At 36.7% G+C, this 22835-nt stretch overlaps 1 protein-coding gene across 1 annotated transcript in view; it reads right to left on the reverse strand.

Moving 5' to 3' along the window:
- The window catches only part of MYO3B (myosin IIIB), a 146472-nt gene that overhangs the window by 12363 nt on the left and 111274 nt on the right, over window positions 1-22835 (reverse strand). The window contains exons 22-25 of the mRNA XM_010569422.1: window positions 20857-20945; window positions 19198-19327; window positions 4888-4967; window positions 653-730 (exon numbers count right to left, since the gene is read on the reverse strand). Of these exons, the coding sequence (XP_010567724.1) occupies window positions 653-730; window positions 4888-4967; window positions 19198-19327; window positions 20857-20945 (377 nt within the window). The remainder of the gene's footprint in view (window positions 1-652; window positions 731-4887; window positions 4968-19197; window positions 19328-20856; window positions 20946-22835) is intronic.

Below are 22835 nucleotides of genomic sequence, written 5' to 3' on the forward strand. Positions count from 1 at the left end.
TACAAGTGCAGCCTGAGGACCAGCTGCTCAAAACTTTTCCACTCTCCAATGACCACAAGAAAAAACACTAATCAGCAGCCTTGGATTGGTGTGGGGGTTTTCTGACTCCTAACCTTCCAGTTCCAATATTCTCAATGCCTTTTCCTTACCTGTTTGATTTAAACACACAAGCAGAATATACATTACCCCAGACAGGATTACTACAGATAAAATAGCAATTCATATGATTTCTAACAGTACTTCCAAAAGATGGATTGTTTTTACTTATTAGCACAAATGACAAATCTTAATCTTTAAAAGTAGGTATGCCTGAGCTTGTGAAAAAATATGAAGGCTTTAGTAATGACAGCTACTTTATTTGCACAAAATCAGTTTTCTGTTCATAAAGAGGCTTGTTCTAGACCTCCAGCATTTTAGATGGAAGTAGTCTAGACTCTAGATTCTGTTATCAATGTACTCAGCAAAATTATAAAAGTACAAGTATGAGAAACAAAAAGAAAAGGAGCAAAAGAAAATTTATGAGTATACAAAGGCCTCACGACAGAATAAAAAAATTCTCTTATTATTCTCTTTGATCTCACAATCGCACAAATTTTTTAGATATATCTATTGTTCTTCACCAAAATGTTTGTTTACAATTTAAATTCTGTACCCTAAAATAGGAAGCCATAGTTTGCCGCTTCATGTTAGTTGTTTCCTCAGGGTGTCGCATAACCTCCATCGTGTCAACCTGGAAGACAAAACTCAGATGTTAGAGCTGTTCCAGAAACACTGCAGACCCACCCCACCTAGTCCATGAAAGCTGGCTTCAGTATTTGTTATGGTCATTCCTTCAGAGTACATTATCAGAGGTAGGAAGGCCAGCTTCTAACAGATGCAGGACACACACTGATTTTAGAGCGCTGTAAACGTTCCGAATGATTTCACACTTTTGTTATGATAGTATAACATTCAGCCAATGAAGCAGCTGACGAGATGCAATACCTTATGAACTGATTTCTAAAAAGCATTCCTCTTATCACTACTGCAATGAACTCCATCAGGTCTTATTTTCTATATAAGAACAGTTACCATTTTTGTAATGACCAGGAAGTAAATTGAGCTGCCTCATTTTGCTCACATATGGAAAAAATGTTGTCAGGTAACAAGCAGCAAACAAAGTAGGTAATCTCAGAATGTATAAGTCTTTTCCTTTTTACTGTTGTGGTTACTATTAATTACTTTAAATTGCCTTTTTGATGCCAAGAATTTCAGCAATCTTACTCTGCTGAACTGCCATAGCTTCAAATACTGCTTTTTCAGCATTTCAGAAGAGTTATTTTTAGAGAGTATACATGGACAGCAAACATATTGCTCCTTGTATATTTTAGTTATATTGTCAGTACAGCTGTTCTTATCAAAATGAAACCAGAATTTATGAATGAGTATAACCATGGTTACCAATCACAAGCAGATTGTGTTGCTGTATTACAGCTCAACAAAATTAAAGAAAATCAACTAGCATCCTGTTTGTATGGAGCATTAACAACATTTTAGCATTCACTTGCTTTGTGGCAGTTTACCATCTGCTCTGACCAGGTGGCATTTGTATAAACCAGATAATGCTGTTGTCAGCACCTGTGCTACACTTCCTGGACTTTGCTCCATATGATCATTTCCAACACTCACTGACTTAAGACCACTCTTCTGAACACTAAAAGTAATTGCTGAAAGATTACAGTTCTCAATAAAGTAACTGTGTCTCTTACCTTCAGGAGATATTTAGGAGACTGCATGCAAAATATAAAGGAAATGAAGCACTAAGTAGTAATAGATCAAGGAAATGGATTTTGTGTTGGAGAAGAAATCAAAAGAAAACTTGTGAAGACAAGATTCAGAATACAGATGGCGCAAAGGGAGACAGATTTCCAAAAGCGTGACCATAAAAATTTCAGTTTGTTTTCGTAATCTGTAATGTTCTAGCCCAGAGTGGTGTATATGCAGTGGTACGCATCTCAAACTAACACATGGGGGGGGAAATGCAGTTTGATTTCAGTTTTAAGGATGTTAACAGAAAACTTTGTAATATATCCCAGGAAAAATGCCTTATCCCCACAGATAACATCAAACACCTTAGGAGGTCACCTGACAAAGTAAACATCAATGACCTAATCAGAACAGCAGGCATGTCCATGGGGAAGGATATGGGAATGTTTCAAAACAATCTTGGCAAGATAACTGCTTTTTGAGAATTGATATCTAAATCTCTAGTGAAGGTCAGGTAGAAGACGAAAGCCACGCCTGTGAATATTGACAGTAAGTTCAGAATAACTGGTAACATTTAATGTTAAATACAGGCAATTTAATCATAAAGAACACCAAATAAAGAGCAAAAGCAAATAGTTTGAAGACGCCACTGAAACCCAAATGCCCATTAATTTGAGCTTCTAAATTGGATTCTTGTCTGTCTAGGAAAGCAGAGACTCTTAGTGATATTGTTGGAGGTTCAGCAGTCATGATCTCTCAGTCATATCTGGAATATCTGCTGGCCAATAAAGGGTGAGCTTATGCTCTACCTTTTGGGCAGTAGGATACTGTAAGCATCTCTTTTTCACAGCTGCTTATTTTCACCAAACCTGTGGAATCTTATGATCTTTGAGATTGCCACTCTGTCAAATATAGTTTACTACAGCCTGCTGGGTTCAAAAGGGTTTTGTTTTGCTTTGGGTTTTTGAGGCGGGGAAGGGAGTGAACATACAGAAAGACAGATGGTCAGAAACACTCACAAAGGAGATGTAATACACTTTTTCTCAGAAAATTAGGGTAAAACCACTATCATAAGACTCCTTTTTCTATGGATGGAGTTGTAAATTCAGATCTGCGCAATCTGTAAGGGCTAGGATCAATTTTCAAATATTTTTGACAAGAGACATTTGAAATTTCCATTAGAAAAATTCGGATAGACCCTGAGGCTAAGGAGCTTTTCCTTTAAGAATTTTTAGAAGTTTTGTCTCTAGTTAATTTATAACATTGCGTGTCTATGAAGCCATGCAGTTTTATGGTAAGGCAATAATTGCATGTACAACAGGCAATAGGCTTTATCACAACTGGCTTGGTAGAAAGCGATAGAACATAATGTCATAATATAATCTTCTGTTTTAAATCACTAGCTACTCTTCTTAAACTAAAATGAAGACTATTTCAACTGTTAAGTCACATTTTTACATGACAGTAGGAGTGACGTACAATAAACATCTATACAACTGAAATGGAAAACAGCTTGACCTACAAAAGACAAAAATGTTCCATTACTAAAAAAAATTGCTTATAATAGTTTTGAAATAATATTAAAAGAATGATTTATGACATCATGTCACCTTATAAAGTCACTGGAAATTATTACTTTCACATATTGACCACACCTGCTGCTGGCATGGTATGAAATACTGTAAAACTAAAAAATACATTAAGCAAAAAGCTCATAAATTAAACAATAAATGAAAATTTCCAAACTTCCAAACAAAATCATTAAGTTTGGACTTTTCTTAACAAATTGTAAAATAGTAATTTAAAATCTTTTTCCTTAAGTTGTTTTAATTAGAAGTTTTATGAAATTATAAGAAAGAATTTTTTTCAGCTAAAACCTATTTCAGTTAACATTTTCTGAACAGTGCTGCACTTATGCATGTCTTTTAGCTCCTTCTTTAAAAATTTGAAGGGTGAGGAAAAACCACTTAAACACTACTTAGTAACTGATTATATTTATTAAAGCTCTGCGAGAGAACTGCTCTATTCCATTCCAGCTGTATCAATAAAATGCATGCTTAGAAAGCTTATGCTGAATGTAACTGGATGTGGAAGACAACATGCGTATAATACAAGAAAATTGGAAAGGCCATTATCTGTCCTTCAGCACTGAAAGTGTTTATACCAGAGAGAAAATAAATCTCTGAAATCCACATCTGTATTTGCAGGTACAGTGCAGAATATAGATGTCTGGGTGACATGAATTACTTTATCAACATTTGCTCATGAGCTCCTAATAACAAGAGAGAATGAAAAGAAATAGAAAACCTAGAACATAAAATTCTGTAGACTTTTGAACGTTACCACATTTGTTTTTAAAAATTATTATTGTTTGCTTTGGAGGCAAAAACCCCCCCCAAAACAAACCACCAAACCCTTAACTAAGATAACTCCAACAGTACTACTGAGGAAGCGGGGTGTGGGAGGGTGGGGGGTGGGGGTGTGTACATGCTATCAGCTTGAGGCACAAGAGTCTTCCTCACAAATTAAGCGTACTCAGTTGGCAACACATCCTATTAACTGCCATAAAATTATCCCATCCTTTTGCAATTATGCCACATACTTTTATGGCAAAATTCAGCAGCATTTAAATTCTACAGTTGTTCTTTATAAAGAATAGTGGTTTTGCTGAGTTGTTGTTTTCTCGTCATCTATCAGTCACAAATGTCCCCTGGTTTTTCATTTGCAAGTTGAATAAAAAAGGAACAGATCATTTTTTTAATTTTACCTTTCATACTGTTAAATACACTATTCAAATTTCACCTAATTAAATCTCTTTCTAGGCCAAAATTGGCAGATGAAAACCTTGACCCCATTGAAAAAAAGAGAAATATTGCCATCAATATCAGTGTAACTGAGGTTTCACTCCAAAAGTTTAAAGACTAACCAGTAGTAAATTGACTCTTCACTGGATTCTACAATAGGGTCCTCACCAAAATTGGAAACAGTGCTCCCAGCTGAGGTGCATGTTTTCCAATATTAAGACAGACTCTCATTTGGCAAGAACCTTACTATATACCTACATCAGCTAAGCATTGTGTCCATGGTCTTGCTGTAATATTTTATGAACAATTGCTTGTCTTCAAAGGGAACGCTACTAACCTTGATACGCCCAGCACTAAGCTGTGGAGGCAAAGACCTAGATGCTGCTGTCACTCTGGCTCTTGCTTGTGCCAAGTTACCTGTTCAAAAAGAAAGAAATACATACTGCAAAAACTGTTCAAGAAGCTTAGTAGGGAAAAATTTGTATGCTGGAAAATCGGTTTGTACAATAGTACTAAAAATAGCAGACACCACCACACTTTTTCCACACCCTGCTCATTACCAATTGTGCCTGCAGAGCATTCAGCACAGGCATGACAGAGTGCAGTGTTGATTTAAAAGGGAGGAAAAAGTCAGTGATAAGGTGGTATGTCACTGACCTTAGCTACTGAGCTGATGAAAACAACGACAGCACAAAGGCATACAACTCAATCACTAGTAATCAATTTCTCTGTGACTCATTGAGAGATTTAAAAGAGAAAAAGACAGCAGAAACAATCTTGTTTCTATGAAATCATGTGGATCCTGAAGTGTTTAGACAGCATCTTAAGCTCACAAACTAATGAAAGAGATGAGAAAATGATAAGACGGTATCTTTTTTTGACCTTTTGACATATAGGCCTGCTTAATCCTCAGTCTTATTGTCCCTTGGGGTTTTTAAAGACTGACTCAATTCCTCAGGCAAAAACATATTGTGGTGTCAACTGAAAGATGAGTGCCTTTTTTTAAATGTACAGTATGACGTGTCTTAAACTTTTTCCTCTGTACTTGTAGAAAGCCAAAGTCATCACAAAATAGCTTTTCAAAATAAAGGCTCAGAGAAGAGAGAGGAAGTGATACAGGACTGTGCATATGCAAGACACTCTGTATATTTCAAAGTTTTAGCAAGTCTAGCACAAGATGTCCAAATGTTTTCTCTGGCTATATCTTCAGAGGCTAAACTGTGATTAATAGCATTGAAAGAACCCTTTGAAGCAGGATTGGTGACATCAAAGCCCTAATCCATGGGTGGCAGGATTTTTATAATGAGTGGGAAGCATTTTAACACATTTCAAAGGATTTACAGCATGAATAAACAATAGGCCTCTGCAGATGTACCACACACCTTTCAGAACCAGAACACATAAATAAGTGTCCATTTTAATTTAAATGTAAATAAAGTGTTAACACTTCTTTCAGATGCTAAGTGCCTTGTTTGCATCAACTCCAGTGTTTAGCTGTTTGCTTTACAGAAAGCTGGTAACTCTAAACAGTCTTCAGAGTTTGCTAAACTATATATTACATAACTGGTAAGGAGACAGGATGGGAAAAACGAAAACCAAGAACACTTAATCGCTGGTAATTATTCCATAAGGGAGCAGAGCAAACCCAATGTCCACGTAAGACTCAAAGGAACTTTGTTCTTACTTTCCTCCGAACAAGAAAAATACCAATCCCCTGAAAACAATCTGTGGACCGGCACTCAAACACAGCAATGATGTTCTTTGGAGCAGTTCAAACATTCTGTATTAATTTTAAAAAGTATTTCTCTTTTAAGCTGCTGGCATTGGGATTGACACAATGCTGCATAACTGGCACGTCATTTCCAGCTCTAACAGCGTATGTTACCTGACAGTCTAAAAATCACAGTGCAGAACACAAGGTATGTCCACATTTTTTGGAAACTGCTTTAGGCGATACTGTGTAGGTCAATGAGAACTGCAACTCTGTTTTGAAAATCTTGTATATCTATACACACACGGTACATATATGTTTCTCTCTAAGGTTAAAATGAGGACTTTAATGAGCAACTAGTTAGTGAATTTATTTTTCTCTTAGCTGTAATTTTGATATTTTTGTATGTTAGAAACTACTCTTTTCTGCCTTTTTTTTTTTGCTAAAGTAGACAACCTGGAAAGGTTGGTTTTGGCTAGGCTTCAGATTAGCAAGTCTAAAGCTTGAGAGCCTTGCACTGGAGAACCGATAACGCAACATGGGTTAGAAGAGGGGAGTTGGGAAAAGAAACAAATTTGAATCAGATTGTTTAAAATGACTAAAATTTTGTTGCATTTTATAACAAGTTACAAAACTCTAACAATCAAATAAAATTTCGGATAGCTGCGGAAGGTTCACCACACTCACTGCTGGCATTAGGTTTCTAGGGTTCATAACTAATAACCCTGAGCTCTCCCTTAGCACCTCATGCAAAACTAAAACTAAACTTAACATTTCTGATCTGGCAAACCAAGCAAATAAATAAACTTCTTTATTAAAAAAAAAATCTTTAATGACTTCACAAACTACCCAAAACCCCAAACTGGTCAGTTCCTACTTAAAGAAAAGCTTTACATATTGTGATTTTGTTCATTAGTTACTTCCTTCTAGGAATGGATTCTTATCAGTGCTTATTTCATGTGTTAAGTGAACTCCTATGTAATTAATAGCTACTGAATAGTAGCATCAGATGAAATCCACAGAAAAAGTGTTATTAGGATTTTCTTTTCCAGATCAAACACAAAATGATGTTTCAATAAAAGTTCGTGAATTAGTCATCTCAAGTAGTTCATGTTCAGGAAAATAACTACCTATCTTTAACATGTCTAAGCCATTAAAACTAATGAACAGAACAAATGTCATCTGAAAATTAGTCTACATAGTAAGAAATGTTTTACCCAGAGTTAGCATGGTGTTTATAGTCAGTAAACATTTGGTACCTGTCCTTGCATTCAATTTTCATGTACAAGGTCATTTATTATTTTACACACCGAAAATAATTAAATGTTATTCTACTTTGTGAAGAACATCAATATTTGAAGAACAAACGTTTATAGATAATAACATAGCCAGTTGAAACTGCCATGGGTTCCCTGAAAGGTTAAACCGGTTAAAGGTTAAAAGATTGCACTGTGCCTTCAGAAGTCTAGCTTCACACCTATTATATGGTCAACACTTTAGAGAAAATACAAATGACATCCATGTAGTCTTAAATAAAATACTACCTATATTAAATCCAACTCCATAAAATGGACCAATTAAGCGATTTAAAACCCTCTCCAAATTTTCTTAGGTTTTTTTTGGAAAAGGCATTCATGAGGGAGGGGAGAGAATTTAATGGTTAAAATTAGGATTAATCTTTTAAACATGTACATGTTTAATTTTATTCACATGCATTTCCTTTTCAGTTCAACGGCACTGCTCATCTGAAAAATTAAGGCTCCTACCTACCTATGTGTCTGCTGGATCAGAGGCTAAGGTCTTTGGGATTCATTTGTGTCAGTGGGGTAGTCAGTCAGCCCCAGTGTTTCTCCTTTTTTCCCTCTGTTCAATAACATTAGGAATATCATTAATGCTTTGAGAAGTTTCAGTCATTAAAGTTTGTGAAATGCTCTGAGAGCTTCCAACAGAAAGAGAAGTAGCAGCACAAAAATCTATGCACTCACTGGCTAAGTTCATTGTGCCAATGCCCAGCAAAACTCCTTTTGTCTTGAAGCTGTATAGGGAGATCTCACATCTCTGCAAACATATTCTTCACTGATACCTCATTTCAGCTAGGTGAGAAAGACCATACTGTCAAAGTACTGTATCTCTTCTATTATGCAAAGCCAAGCAGGAGAGGTTTTGAAAGTATTTACACAGCACAGAAAGAAGGAATGGGTTTTCTTTTTTCAGGTTGGACTTTGGAAGTGCTCTCTAGATCTCAGAAAGAGCTAGTCAGCATTCCTGGCTTCCCACTTGCATCCCTGGCACTTACTCACTGTGTGATCTGGCCGAATTAATGATTTGTCCAGCCGTTGACTTTCCATACTAATTAGGAGAAGTACACTCTCTGGCTGGATGTTCTGATGTTACTTAGGGTTTGTCAGTGCTTCATTATTTTTAGGTGATGGGTTCTGTAAGTAGCATCAAGCAAATATTAGTAGTATTAGCACTGTATTTATAACCTCATTTTGGTTATCTCTGCAATAGATCACTCCTCCCAAAGTAAGAGCATGCCAGGTAAGAATTCCATTAAGCTTTGATATAACGTTTAGTTTGTGAAGTGCAAATGACTTACAGAGAAAGAGCCTAATGACAAAGTCACCTTACTGTACAAGCTGTACCAGGGATATTACTAATATAGAGAGGGCACAGTACAAGCTCCTTCCTTATCCTCATATATTTTATTAATTTCTTTCATGCTTCTGGTTCAGATAAAGAGGGGTTACTTGAAACACCATGTAGATACAGTATAATATGGTCAGAAATGCTACAATGCATTCATATTTCATTGACACTACTTCTAATCACAGCTAAGCACTTGCACTCCAGAAGAGGTACAGAGTCAGACAGTCTTTGACATACACAGATTCTTCTCTGTCTTTCCTTTCAGTATATTTTATCTAGCCTAAGGAAGTTGACTGCTTATCTCCATAATGCATTTTCATCTTCTGCTACTGTAAGACTAAGCTTTTCTTAACTCGACTATAAATGAATACATGTACTTTTTTATTGGGTACTAATTTTAATCTGGTCACTGACTATCAAAACTCTATTCTTTTGAGTCACTGAAGTAATTTAAGCTGATCTTGTGCAATAAAAAGCTAAGAATCCAATTTTCTCATATACTACACATTTTACACAAGAATATATTTATAAAAATAGTCTGTAGAATACAGCTATCAATACAGACACACTTCCACTGCTGCTTATTCTGAAAAGAGAATCACTTTACTTCCTATTCAGAGTAAGTAAATAAAAACTGAGAAATAGTATTTCCAAAATGAGATTCATGCTATAAAACAGAATCTGATAACCATGAAAACTTAGTAATAGTGTTGCCCACCTGGGAATAACCTAATTATGAGTAATTGCTTCAGAAGCAAAAAAGATGCACTTTTTGGCCCAGATTATTTAAAATGGAAAATCCATGCCATAGTGAACTGACAAATGCTAATCCTGATTCACAATTAGACTAAAGGTTTCTTTAGTCTTACTAGCATGAAGCAGACACAGATCATATTTATATATACTTAGAGGCTTTACACTGCTAGACTGGGATTGGAGAACCTGAGTGTAAATTCAGTGCTGCTATGCTTTCTACCGCACACATTGCAGGCACTTCAGTGGCCACTTCCCACGTTAGTAAGGCACGCACTGGCAAACACATAGTGTGATGTCTACAGCAACAAATGAAACTTTGCTTGCAATCATCACAGCTATGTTTAAGTATCGTTTTAACACAGTAGGTTAGTAGACTTTTTAGAATGCAAGGGAAGACAGACACTGATAGCAGCTGAGATGAAATGAAGGTCAAACTGCCTACTATATTCCAAGGTATGTAAATGTATGATCTCAGTAAGAAAGGTCTTAACTTTTACCCTTACCTAGTAAAGAAGAACAGATTATGGTACATAATTAGTTAGTGGTACTGCCCAAGGTATTTTTAAAACACAACCTTGAATATTAATGGCTACTTTAAGCAACATGCCCAATTTTCCAGCTAAATTGAATCAGACATATGTAGCCATCTACTCGATTGGGAGTGTGTTCACTGAAATGCAGACATTTCCTGAAAATATTAGAGGCATATATGCGATCATAGGATACATAAGCAAACCTTATGTGATTCTCAGAACATCATAGTCCCAAACTTACAGACAACAGGCAAAGCACATATGCCATAGCCTGTTCATATGATAGACAGGTTCCCAAGAACAGGACAACGGAGGGTCACATGGCTCTGGAAAAGAGGGTGGCAGAAGGGGGAGTGAATTGCCTGCTGGACAAACCCTTTCATCTGGCCACAGCCAGGTGGGCATAGGTTGGGCACCTCTGTCCAAACACAGGACTAATGATAGGAGTGGTACACTAAGTACAGCTGAGAGCTAACTGAAGCTGAATCTAGACAAAAAACGAAAAAAAGGAAAAATTGTTTGGAAAAAGCAGTTAGAAGTTATAGTGTAAACAATGCTGGAGTTTTCTGCTGCTTGATGCCCAGCATTTTCTTTAGTCAGGTTTGTAGCCTGCCTAGCTGGAGACCTGACTAACTGGCCGGAGACTGACTGGCAGGCTGGTCACAGCCTGATCTGGTCAGTCTCCCAGCTGCTGCGTTACAGAACAAAGTGGCTCAGCTTTTTATGATTTATATATTGTCAGAAGACATTGGCCATTTCTTTCAGATATGGTCCTCAGCAACTTCCATTCACGTCTTTGGTAGCGTATGATTTGATGCTGTTGTGTGTAATCAACTCAGGACAACAAACCTTGAAATCTCTGGGGAACAGCAGACAGTAACAGAACACTGCAGTCTGTGTCATCAACAAAGCACCTCACCATCAACACGAGGTTTTCTGTTGCCCCAGTAGATTGCCCCGGTTCCTGTACCACACCTGTAACTGAGATTACAAGAAAACTACAGAGGTGTATTTTCTGTGAAGACTTCATTGTTGTGGAATTCTCCATTAATTTTCAGCATTAGCCAAACCCCCCCTTATTCTAATTACCTCAACTCAGGACACATAACAAGTTTACTTCTTCTTCCAGAGGTATGTGAAAGAATACTTCTAAAAACATAATCAGGTTGAAAATATGGTTACCACACATGCTGATTCATGTCTGGTCTCCCCTCCTTGTTTTATGTAATTGACAAACTTTCTCTTGCATGTTATGTAACATACCCCCCCCCCCCAATCATATGTGCTTTATCTAGAAAAGTAAAAGTTTGATTATGAAAAACATAGTAGTTATCTCAGTATTTTATCTATTCTCCCTCACCAACATGAACCAACAGCAAGCATTCTGGTAGGTCACACCTCAGCATCTTGTCTCTGATGATCTAAGGACTGTCCTCAAACACTAAGCTTCACAGTACTCAGTTTAACCTGAGGCAAAAATAATTTTCTACAAGAACAGTGAATAAACAGGAAATCCAGGAGAAGTAAAGACCTGTGATTTCCAGCCCACTGTTTCTATTTCCAGAGTATGTTCCCTCTCCATACAGTGTATAAAACATTTTACAGTATATATTCCATCGCTTAGGACCTGCTGCTGAAGCTGCTCCATACATACACAGTTTGATCAAAATCCCACTAAAGCCAGCGAAGATTCCCAATGAATTCAGTGGCAAAAATTCAGGTATAAAGATGTCACTGAAGGCACATGGAATAAAATGGAGGAACAATTTCTCTGACCTCACTATGACTACCAGTCTTCTCAGTAGTTAAGACCCTAAGCTAGACAGGATAAAAACGGCATCAAAACCAGGTTTTGATACTTCAAGAGAAAAGCTGTCTTTTAAAAGTCTTAATTTAGGATGAAACATGGTGACAGAACTTTATCAGAGTCCCAGGCCTCCCCATTTTTTAAATCTAGGCATTAATGATGTTGACTACTAATTTAATCAAGTCTCAAAGGCTTCTCAACTGAATGTTTGCTCCTCTGGCTCTCAGCACTTCCATATATTATCACAGATAGCATAAAATCAGTTATTTTTGTGGCAATTCAAAACATTATTCTCATTTATATTGTATCTCCACACTTAATGAAACAAATACCCATTCATACAAACACCCACAAATACATTTTCTGTCTTTGACACACACTGTGACCTGCTGTCCAGGCAGTTCAGTTATAAGCTCTCCTAAAACAAGCCAAGTCAGGTTGGAATAATTAAGAAGTAGTCAAATAATAAGAGAAAAGATAATGCTGGTTTAGTAAAGTACTGACCTTTACAGTTTGTTGTAGGGTAAAGGAATAAAGAAAATGGATAAAAGTATAAATCATAGTAAGACAGCACACTTGGAGTACAAAATACTCTGAAACAAATATACAAAATCCAGCACAGACTCATAGGTTTGTTTTCCACTGATACATTAAGCCTTATTTCAATTATTTTGAAAGAGTGGGAAATATAAACACATTCTTTGTAAAGGACACATCAAAAACCATTATGGATATTCAAACCAGCAAGGTTATCTGAATATTCAACAAATTTATCTCCTCTACAAACTCACTAGCAAATTTAAAAATAATTGCTCTTCTAGGATTTGATCTTGAGAGCTACTGAATGCTTCCAATAACGTACCAAGCATCTTTGACACAGTTTGACCTTAGAGCACATAGTGCCTGTAGAAACTGCCTAGTAAACTACTCATTAAAACAACTACTGTATAATGTTCTCTGAATATTTCTCTTTAAATTCTGTATATGCTGCACAGTGAGATCCCACAGCCTGCTAGTTAATATTAAAAACAGTATAATCTTCTAATACATCTTTTGATTCCTCAACATCAACACATTTTGAATTTAATTAGTATACAATGAAGTGTTAAGATTAATTACTGTTCACTAGTGTGAGATAATGTTCATTATAAAATTGAGAAGCTAGGCCAGAAACATGAAAATTGAAAAGATACCTCCTCTCTTCTGAGAGAAGGGTAAAGAAAAATTATTCTCAGAATTTGTTCTACAGAGAATGGCCTATTATGAATCAAATCAGTAAGCTCATCAAGACCTGTTCTTAAACTTGCCCACTTTTACTTTTTTTAGGGTTCAGTTTGCAAGCACTTGGAGGCAAAAAAAAAAAAAAAAAAATCTATGCCCTTTGCCCATTTTCAGTACAATGTAATCTGTGAAGTCTCATATTAAAACCAGTGGACTTGTGCTTGGGCAACACCCTGTACCAAACATAAAGAGGATAAATCTATCTTGACCCTCCTCAGCTTTTGTGCTTATTGCCATGTGCAATTCCAGAGATTCACTGACACTCTATATTTATAGGGAGTTAATCTCCACAGTAAATAATTGTTATGTCTTATATAAAGCTTTAGCAGGACTGAGACCTTAACTTTGATCTGATAGATGGTTCTGTTTCTAGATGAGTTGATTTTTAGGGCATGTTTTGCATCCTACTGCCAGCAAGTCTTATAAGCATCGGTGTACCGCATTTGTCCTATGACACAAAACCTTAGGATATGAAGAGAAAGAAACACTGAACTGTAAAATGCTCAACTGAAAAACTAAATAAAACATAATCCAACACTCTACCTCTAAACTCAGTTAAGCTACATTTAATTTAGTTTACTGATGTCCCACATCTGCAACCCAGTAAAGTTCACAATTGTTACATTGCACAGCTGTGGTTTAAAGCCTCTCTTTGCACACAACACGCTGGCACCAAAGCAAAACCGATTAACTTTTATATGCTTTTAACATATGGACCAGTTGAAGTAGGAAAGCCTCTGTGGCCCGACTGATAATATATAGCTTCCATTAACTTGACCCAAATTCTTACAAAATATAAATTCTGATTCATCTTTAAGTAACTAGATTATAATTACAGTGGCTTTGTTTCTGATTCATTTGACTTAGAGTGCCTACAGTTATCTCTTAGAGGTGAAAATACTAACACAGAAGTACCATTATAAAAAGATTTTGTTGTAGAATAAATCAGTAAAATTAAGATGTATTTGAGTCTTTTGCGCTATTGTGATGTGTGGAATTAAGAGAAAAAATCCGCTAAGCCCAAATGGAAACACGCTATATTTCCAGGCATAAGAATGACACACACCAAGCCAAGAGACCTGCCACTAAGTATCACTAGAGGAAGGGCTTGTGCTCAGTAGAAGTGCACAGTCACAAACATGACAAGTCAAATCATGTTTCCACTGAAAACAATGGCAAAGCATCTACGATTTCAACTGGCCAAGATTTCACTGCATGCCCAGTAGTATCTGTTCATGGGACTGAAATGCAAGAAAATCCATTTGTTTCCCTCAGTTTTTGACTCTTCATGAGGAATCAGCTGCTATCAAAGTTATGGACAAATAAATATTGAGATAGTACTCTTGTCACCAAGGCGTAGCAAAAAGCAGTTCTTTAAAGGGATTTTGCAAAAGGCTCTAGTTCTTGTGTTCTTTAGTGTGCATAAAGAAAGCCTGAAACATTTTTTTCACATTCTCTCTTAACACATGGTCCATTAGTTTTTTTGGTGGTTTTTTGGGGATTTTTTTTTTTTTTAATATGAGACATACATTGTTTATAATTTCTTTTTGTCTGAGGGCTGTAAGCAGAGCTGGAGACTCAAAGGCACAAAGAACACAGACTAAAAATCAATACTGACGAGAGGAAATGACCTTTAGGCAGGCTAATTATAATTAATTTGGTTTCGAAAAAAATCTGTTTTCCTCCTATTTTGGACAAAAAAAATTCCCTTGTTAAAACATCACTATCCTAAGTCTTCAGTGAAGGTCATGAAAACTTTCATCCCAGTTCTCTTTGACAGATTATGCTCAAATATCTGGGCACCATGAACAAGGAGTGTTTATTAGCAATGGATGACATGTTGATACTATATCACTCTGAATATGTGAGCAATACCAAATGCTACCAACATCATTCGATGTGACGTTGCTGTAGTGGTAATGGTACTCAGCTCTGTATTTATTCTACTCGGTCAAGCCCAGCCACTACAGATCCTGAGAGCTAGGACAGGGACATTTTCCAGCATCTCTACTCTGGTGGTGGGAAGGCTGGAGGATTTCCCCTTCCCTCCCTCCAGGTGGCAACTCTTCCCCCTCTCTCCAGCAAGGACCTATGGCAGAGCAGAGCAACCCTGACAATAGCTCTAAAGGTCTGTAAGTCATAGAAGGGCAAAAAGTCTGCAGAGATTGTGTTTCAGGAGTAGAGAATCATGTTGTGCTGCAGCTTTTCTGAGAAGATGAAGCCCCTCTGGCACACTTCTCTATCCCTCCAGCACGATCTGGTCAGCTGGGGGATGTAAGGTAAGAAAGAGGAAAAGTGGAAGAGGGAACTGTAGTCTTAAAAAGGCCCAGTGGTGCTTTGCCCAAGCAGCCCAATAGTACCACCACTTAAAGGTGATGCTGCAAAAATTCTTAAATATCAGGATGGTGAGTCAAATGGTCTGACTCCTCAGTGATACCACTAGTGAATGTACTAAGGCTCTCCTTAATTTTTCCAGTTAAAGCCCTCTTTTCTTAGAAGGGAACTCATTTTCTAGATCATGATTCCTTTTCTTTCTGATGCTTTAGCTGCAACAGTAATAAACTAAAACTAGAGACAAACAGGAATGCATTATATCTGAATGAGAACATGTATATTCAACTGGAGTAGTGGCAACGTTTTTTGTTTTGTTTTTTTAAAATGCTCAACTTCTCTCTTGTATTTGGAGTAAATTCTACTTTAATTTCAGAATATACAGAATTCTCAGCACAAGAAGCTGTGTCTGTAGAAAAAAGTGACAAATACGGAAGCATTTGGGAGAACTGGTAGGTTAAACCAGACTATGTGCATTCAGTTTTGAAGTTAAAGGTCCCTAGGAAGTGCGAACAGATTCCAAAACGTGCCGAAGGTGCCTAAGTTTCTACTGAAAGATGACAAAACATGCATATACACTACAAAATTAGTGCCAGAATGTTTAAGTTCTGGTGTCTCATATCAGTAATTGTGCACTCTCTTAACTATAAATTACTGTTACAAATGTATATTTAATGTCCTGCTGTTAATTCCTGGCCCTTTAAACTACACAGTCTGCTACTGTGAAATAGAAGCTTTTGTTAAGAGGGGATAAGTATATTTGATAAATTACAGGGATTAACATGATCTTAAATTAGTAAAAGAACTTAGTCTTTTTAATATTTATTTTCTTGCTGCTGCTTAGTTTTTGACAGCGGAATACATGACAGTTATATAAATATACTTCAAACAGAGGATCTTCTCGGGGTGGGAAAGGCATCTTTTTGTTCTTACTGGTATTTAAGAACCACATTTTCAGTATTTGTCAGACCCATGTTACCAGTCCCAAATTCCCTCTTGCTTCTGGGATAGCACCACCTAGTGACTACTACACATATTGGAGATCGCCGCTTGGCAAAAACCACCTACGCTGCAAATTCCAGAGCTAGTTGCAAGCAGATGTGAGAATGTGCTGTCACTCATCTTCAAACAAAACACCAGAGATACTGGCAGAAGGCTCATTTCAAGTCAGGGTTACCTGGAAAGATGCAATATAGCTTCCATGTAAATTATTAACTTTCACATCAGTCAGTAATCTACAAAAAACTGGAGAAAATTGTATCAGGCTTATGAATCTTAATCTGTATTTTTCCTGGTTTGCTTTAGGAATGAACCACATGTTGAGTGGAGGGAAGAGGGCTAAGAGGCAAGGACAGAGTATGATGGGACATTTACTCAGTCACTGTTCTTTTGTTTACAAAAGCCTCTTTGTAGAAAGTTAAGAGAATGGCATTATCTTTCTTCACTGAGCAGAGATGAAGCAGCATTGCCAGCAATACCTTCTGTTCTCAGCCAAACCTTTCATTTATCTTGCAAGCTGCCAAAACTAAACCTGGCAACAATCTGATTTTAGAACACAGAGGCCCCAACACAGGATGTGAGTGCCAATTATATTAGACAGCTGGAAAAAATAGAGCAAAATCATAAAGACTTTTAAAAAATAAAAATGACATAAGGGTTTTAAGCTATTCTTGTAACACCATGCACAGGAGCATATGCACAATAATTTTTTTAACAGGATGTCCTGTACCAACTTGACAGAAATAAAGACAACACTCAACTTGCTGTGTGCTCTTCATGGAAAGGTATATGTTCTATAATGGGAGGCAGAAAGCGGGCAATTCATGTAAACAGGAAACAAAGAAGGAATGTAAGAGGCAAGACAAAAAAAACGGAAACACACCAATTTGGTAACTATACATTACTGCAACAAGAGGTATCTTCTTACTGAACCTTTTATGCATCTTGGGCAAAATACCCAAGTTCAGTGCTGCTGCCACTGAAAATACCTCTAAAAAGCCAGAGGAAGATGAATTTGCATGAAAGCATCAGCATTCTGATTTAAAAATAGCAATAAAATCAAAAGTATAATATTTACAATAATTGGGACTGATAACCAGGACAAAGCACTTAGTCTGTTACATTCTGACAATAGCTCCAAGGTACGAAATGGCTAGTATGGGGTGTGGAGGCACATTTGACCACATGTGAGCTTTCTTTTTTGCTTTGCTTGATCCATCCAGCTTGTGTAAAAGAATCCCTTTTACCAGTTTAATACAGCCTCAAAAGTCAGAAGTAGACACAAAGATTCTTTGTTCCCTACTTGGGCACAAACCAATCCTACTTCATTCTTAAACCATAGCCCCCTCCATCTAAGCTTGTCATAGCTGAAAGGAGAGGCAGATTCCTCATTGGATCCTCACCTCTCAGGGACCTCTAAAAGCATAATTTGAAGGGGGGTAATCTAGAGCCTTCCAATTACAGAAAAAGAACAGAGACATTGTAACAGGAATCTATCCTATGTAGGAAAAACAGATATTTTGCTATCAGTTTTACATGTGCATAGAAGGCTCCAATATATGTTTTTCTCCAGATGTTCTTTTTCTACATAGAAATCTCAAGAGAGGTTAAAGGCATCACCAGAGACTATAACTGGGCTACTGAGGGTCCAGAAATCCCAGACAGAGCTGCTGCACAGGCACAGAATTGCATCTACAGCCCATGTACAATAAGCCTACACAGCACTACTTAGTGCATGTACATGTTTCTACCTAAAACCACAACAACCTCATTTGCATGTGTCATATCAGATCCCAAGAATTTTGCAGTCTAATACAATCCACCGTATTTAGACTATTCCTTAGTATTACATCTTTTTCTTACCCATTATGAAAAAGATACTTTTAAAATGTAGGAAGTTTTGAGAGTTGTGTACATTGTTGGCTTGTTTGCATGTATACTGCAGAACTATCATTTGCATAGGTTACTGGTATTCTGGCATCTATTCATGGAGAAATCAAACTTCATCTTGCTGTTTTATTTAGCTACAGATGTGTGCACTTTGTGTAACTCAGTGTCAACAAGCTTTAAATCAACTGAATTAATTAATTCTAGCAGATTAGTATGTGGTTTTTATAATTTGTAAGAAACTTTATGTACTGCACAAATCCGTCTAAATAGATGGATATTACCACCAAAACAACTTGATCTACATGGCATGATTTATGAACTGTAAGACACGGTACACAATAATCTATCAATTGAGAACTGATCTTAGTAAAGGACTAAGAACCAAGAAACTCCCATATTCTCATCCTGCTCCGAGAATGAGTTCTTGCCCTACATGTTAGATAATCTTCCTTTCGCTGGAGTGAGGGATGAATCTTTCTGCCTGGGTTTTTTAAAAGAATTCATGTCCACACATTTAAAAAAAAAAATACGATCATAACATTTTAGGAATGTTCTCCCTCTCTTAGGAAACTTTAAACAGCAGAGCTGAAAAAGAATTAAAAAAAAAAAAATTGTCCAGAAACAATTTAAGTTTTAGAGGAGTGGGTAGCTGAAGAGGTTGCAATGTGAGCAAAGCTGTGCGGAGAATACCTGTTTTTGTTAATGGGCTAGAGAACAGCTGCTGAAGAAGTTTGTTCTCTGAAGTTCGCAACAGCACCACTACGTCAGCAGGAAGAGTGTCTCTGTTCTTCTCAAGGAATGCACAGGCATCATATAACACCTAGCATGGGAAACAGTATCAGAAAAGTTGCCAAACAGGGTTACCCAAAAACTACTCTGTTCCTTAAAATGTAAACAGTCAAGATGACCAAGTAGACCAGTTGGCTCTGACAAGCCAATGAGTTATCTGCAAAGGACTTAAAATTGTACAGCTACAGCAGTGTCTTCAGAACGTGAACTGGATATAAACAGCACCTATATTCACAGCATGTCATTGCACATCAAATTGGGTTAAATGGCTTAAATCATGTTGTATTATGCTTTGTCACATGAAACTATGGTATGCATGATGCAGTATAACAGAGGTACCTCAATTAAAGCTTAAGTTGACAGTTTAGGTGTGAAATAAGAAATGGTTCTCAGGTGCTCATCATCTATCTGTTGTCCGCACCAAACCTGTGATCTACAACTAGACCTGTGGAGGAACAGGGGTAAGTTGCACATCTAGGTACATTAAAATAGGCTTCTCACTGCTTTGAAAATGATAGTAGGAAAACAAAACATTCATCTATTTCAATTATTTTAATTGTTTTTATTAGAAATTAATGCCTGGCTATTTGTATGCATGTAAGAATCAGTTAATTATGCTTAACTTTTTTCTTTTTTTTTTTTTTTAAACTGCAGTGATTTTTTAGATCTGCTGTTTTATTATCACTAGCAATATTCCTCTCTAGCCTAATTCCACTAGAGTCCACTAGTTTACACAGAAACTGAATGCTCTCCAGCAATAGAGAACTGGCCAGTAGTGCTTTTATGACTTGGCCATTTGGGTACAAAGAATTTACTAAACCTGTGTGAAATTTTACAGTTATTCTTAAAAAGCCAGAAAGCTGCACAACGTTTACTAAAACATATGTTAAAATTTTGGAGTCTTATAATGAGCCAGAGATGAGACTTCATTGATAATTATATAAAACATGGCTATTTCATTTTGATTTTGTTTATAAACAAGGTTTTGGACCTGAAATCATAAGCAAAGCTCATGTTATGTAAAACAAGTGGACTGTTATTCCCCATATAAAATAACATGTGAACTGCTGAGAACAAAAGAAGTTAGGTGCTACAGAGTACAAGAAAACATCTGTGCTAGCTAGCTCCAGTCTTTCCAATGCTCTCTATAGGATTTTAAGTTCTATTACAGATGCTGTTTTACATTGTATTTTATCTGTATACTTATATACACACACACAGAACTACTGTGGCATTCACACAATGGTTTACAATCACATAGCCTGCTCTGGCTCCAGAGTTGCTCATTTGAAATGACTGTAATAATGGTGCTTCTGGTGCCAGATTTCTTTCAGAATAAAAGGTTGTTACTGTCTACAGAATTTGTGAAAGAGCCCTAAGGGTAGGTTCTAAAATGGACTACTACACATGAAAATTTTATTGTAGATTCTAGGTTTCCATAAACTTTATCATTTTGTCTCTGAAAATGAAAAAAAAAAAAATCAAAGCAGAAACTTTGGATAAAACAAATAATGACCATACCACTGTTATTTGAACTACATAAAAATCACATGACCTTACCTTTCCAGCATAGTGCTGAATACCAAATGACAGTTCCACTCCTTTTGGTCTCCAAAAGTATTTGCATCTTAAGTTATCTTCAAATTTATCTAGACATTGAGAAGAGACGTTGATATAAGTGACCTAGAGTGACAAGTAAAATCTTCATCCTAATTAGGGACAGTCTGCTGCTCAAGAAACCAGAACTACTATAAACACATATATCATCAGATTGCTCAGAAATAGCTGTGTACCAGCTTCTCTGTGCTTTCTTCAAAGCTGTCACTTCTGAATTGAACAGCTCATTCTAAACCAGCCCAGTAAGACTGTCTTTCAAATCCCACTGTTTGGATAATTTTGTGCATGGAAAACTATCAAATAAGAGGGGCCAATGAGAAGGTGTGATGACTTCTCATATTTTGCTATGAATTTGCTTATATGCATATATAGGGTTTGGAGTAGGTTTACTTCAACTATGTACATTCAAAGCTGTGCATATATCTCAGTTGCTTAAAGACCTATTATTTGTATTCTCCCTATCTTCCTTTCCCCATTCATTTCACTTTGTGCATCATGTTTTAAGTATACGTTAATGTCTTCAGGCTGGGACCATCTCTCATTTACCTTTGGACTTCCACAGAAAAAAAGACTTCTATCTAAAACCTCTTCTAAAGAGGCTTTCTTTTTCTCGTGACTACCTCTAAAGAGCAGACAGAAAAAGAAATACCACTTTCTAAGAAAAATGTCTTTTATGCCCTGTGATATTTTGCATGCTCTTTAATATTTTGTAATTAAATTAGTGCTGATACTGTAAAGCTTGCTATTATATTTCTTTATGTGAATAAGCAACTGGAGACCTGAGGCCAGAATCAATTAATAAAATTCTCTGTCATGTTGTGTAGGTCAGAAAATATTATCAAAATGTTTTTTATAACATTAGAATTCATTAATATTTTGTGTTAGGTTTTTCTTTCTATTAACATTTAATCAAGCTTCTATTTAAAGCAAAAAGAACTAAGTTTGGAATTTTGGGGGGGCAAGGGGGGAGGGTGGTGGAATTAATGACTGTCTGGCACATCTGGAGATGGATAAATATCCCAACTTTGCTGTCTCCTTGAGGGATCCTGCTGTACTGTGTACAGATCAGCAGTAAGACTGATCGGCAATAGACTAAGGAAAGTGCCTCTGTGAAAGTGTAAGTTCAATATTCAGTATTAACTGATTTACAGGACCCACGTGGAGGCATACAGCTTTAGTACACAAATGAGGACTGGAATGAAACCATAGCATTCATTCTATCTGTGACCTAAATTCAAGTTTCATCTCAGCCTAGCAGAAGTGAAAAATCTCATAAATGTATCATGCAATTTAACAGGCAGCTGTTATTTTTCTCTGACTAACAGTTTGACTCTCTGCTGCACATTCCATTGAAGGAACTGGAACTCTCTGTTTCCTGTTGCAGGGAAGAATGTAGCTCTAGTAAATAAAAGCAAGACAACAGTTTTAAATATGGCATGTGCTGCACTTTTTAAAGTTGGCACCAAGATTTGTTAAGATATACATAAAATATGTATGAAGGAAAGGAAATATTCAGCCAGATGGCACACCAGAAATAACACACACTTTCTATTTATGATGAGATAATCTGGAGTGAAGCAGTATTTTCTAATTGGATAAACATGGGCCTAGGAGCCTGGGAGATCTAAATTTTACTCTCAACACTAATGCTGCTCACAGGGTGGTCTTAGGCACAACCTTCCCTTCAGTAAATGGGGATAAAGGCTGCTTATTGTACCCCACATACAGGGACAAGACACAGGTTATTTCCTTGTAACACTGGAAATACAATAACCCCTTGACACCTGATATATAAGATAACTTTTGCAATATAAAAAGAACAGAAAACACATAAGCAAAGAAAAATGATGAAGCGCAATGAAAAATATAATGTCAATTGAAATGGCACAGGCTCAGCAGGATGACTAGGCTAGTAAAACTTG

This window comes from Haliaeetus leucocephalus, unplaced genomic scaffold, assembly GCF_000737465.1.
Source record: "Haliaeetus leucocephalus isolate CR32 unplaced genomic scaffold, Haliaeetus_leucocephalus-4.0 Scaffold1, whole genome shotgun sequence".
NCBI lineage: Eukaryota > Metazoa > Chordata > Aves > Accipitriformes > Accipitridae > Haliaeetus > Haliaeetus leucocephalus.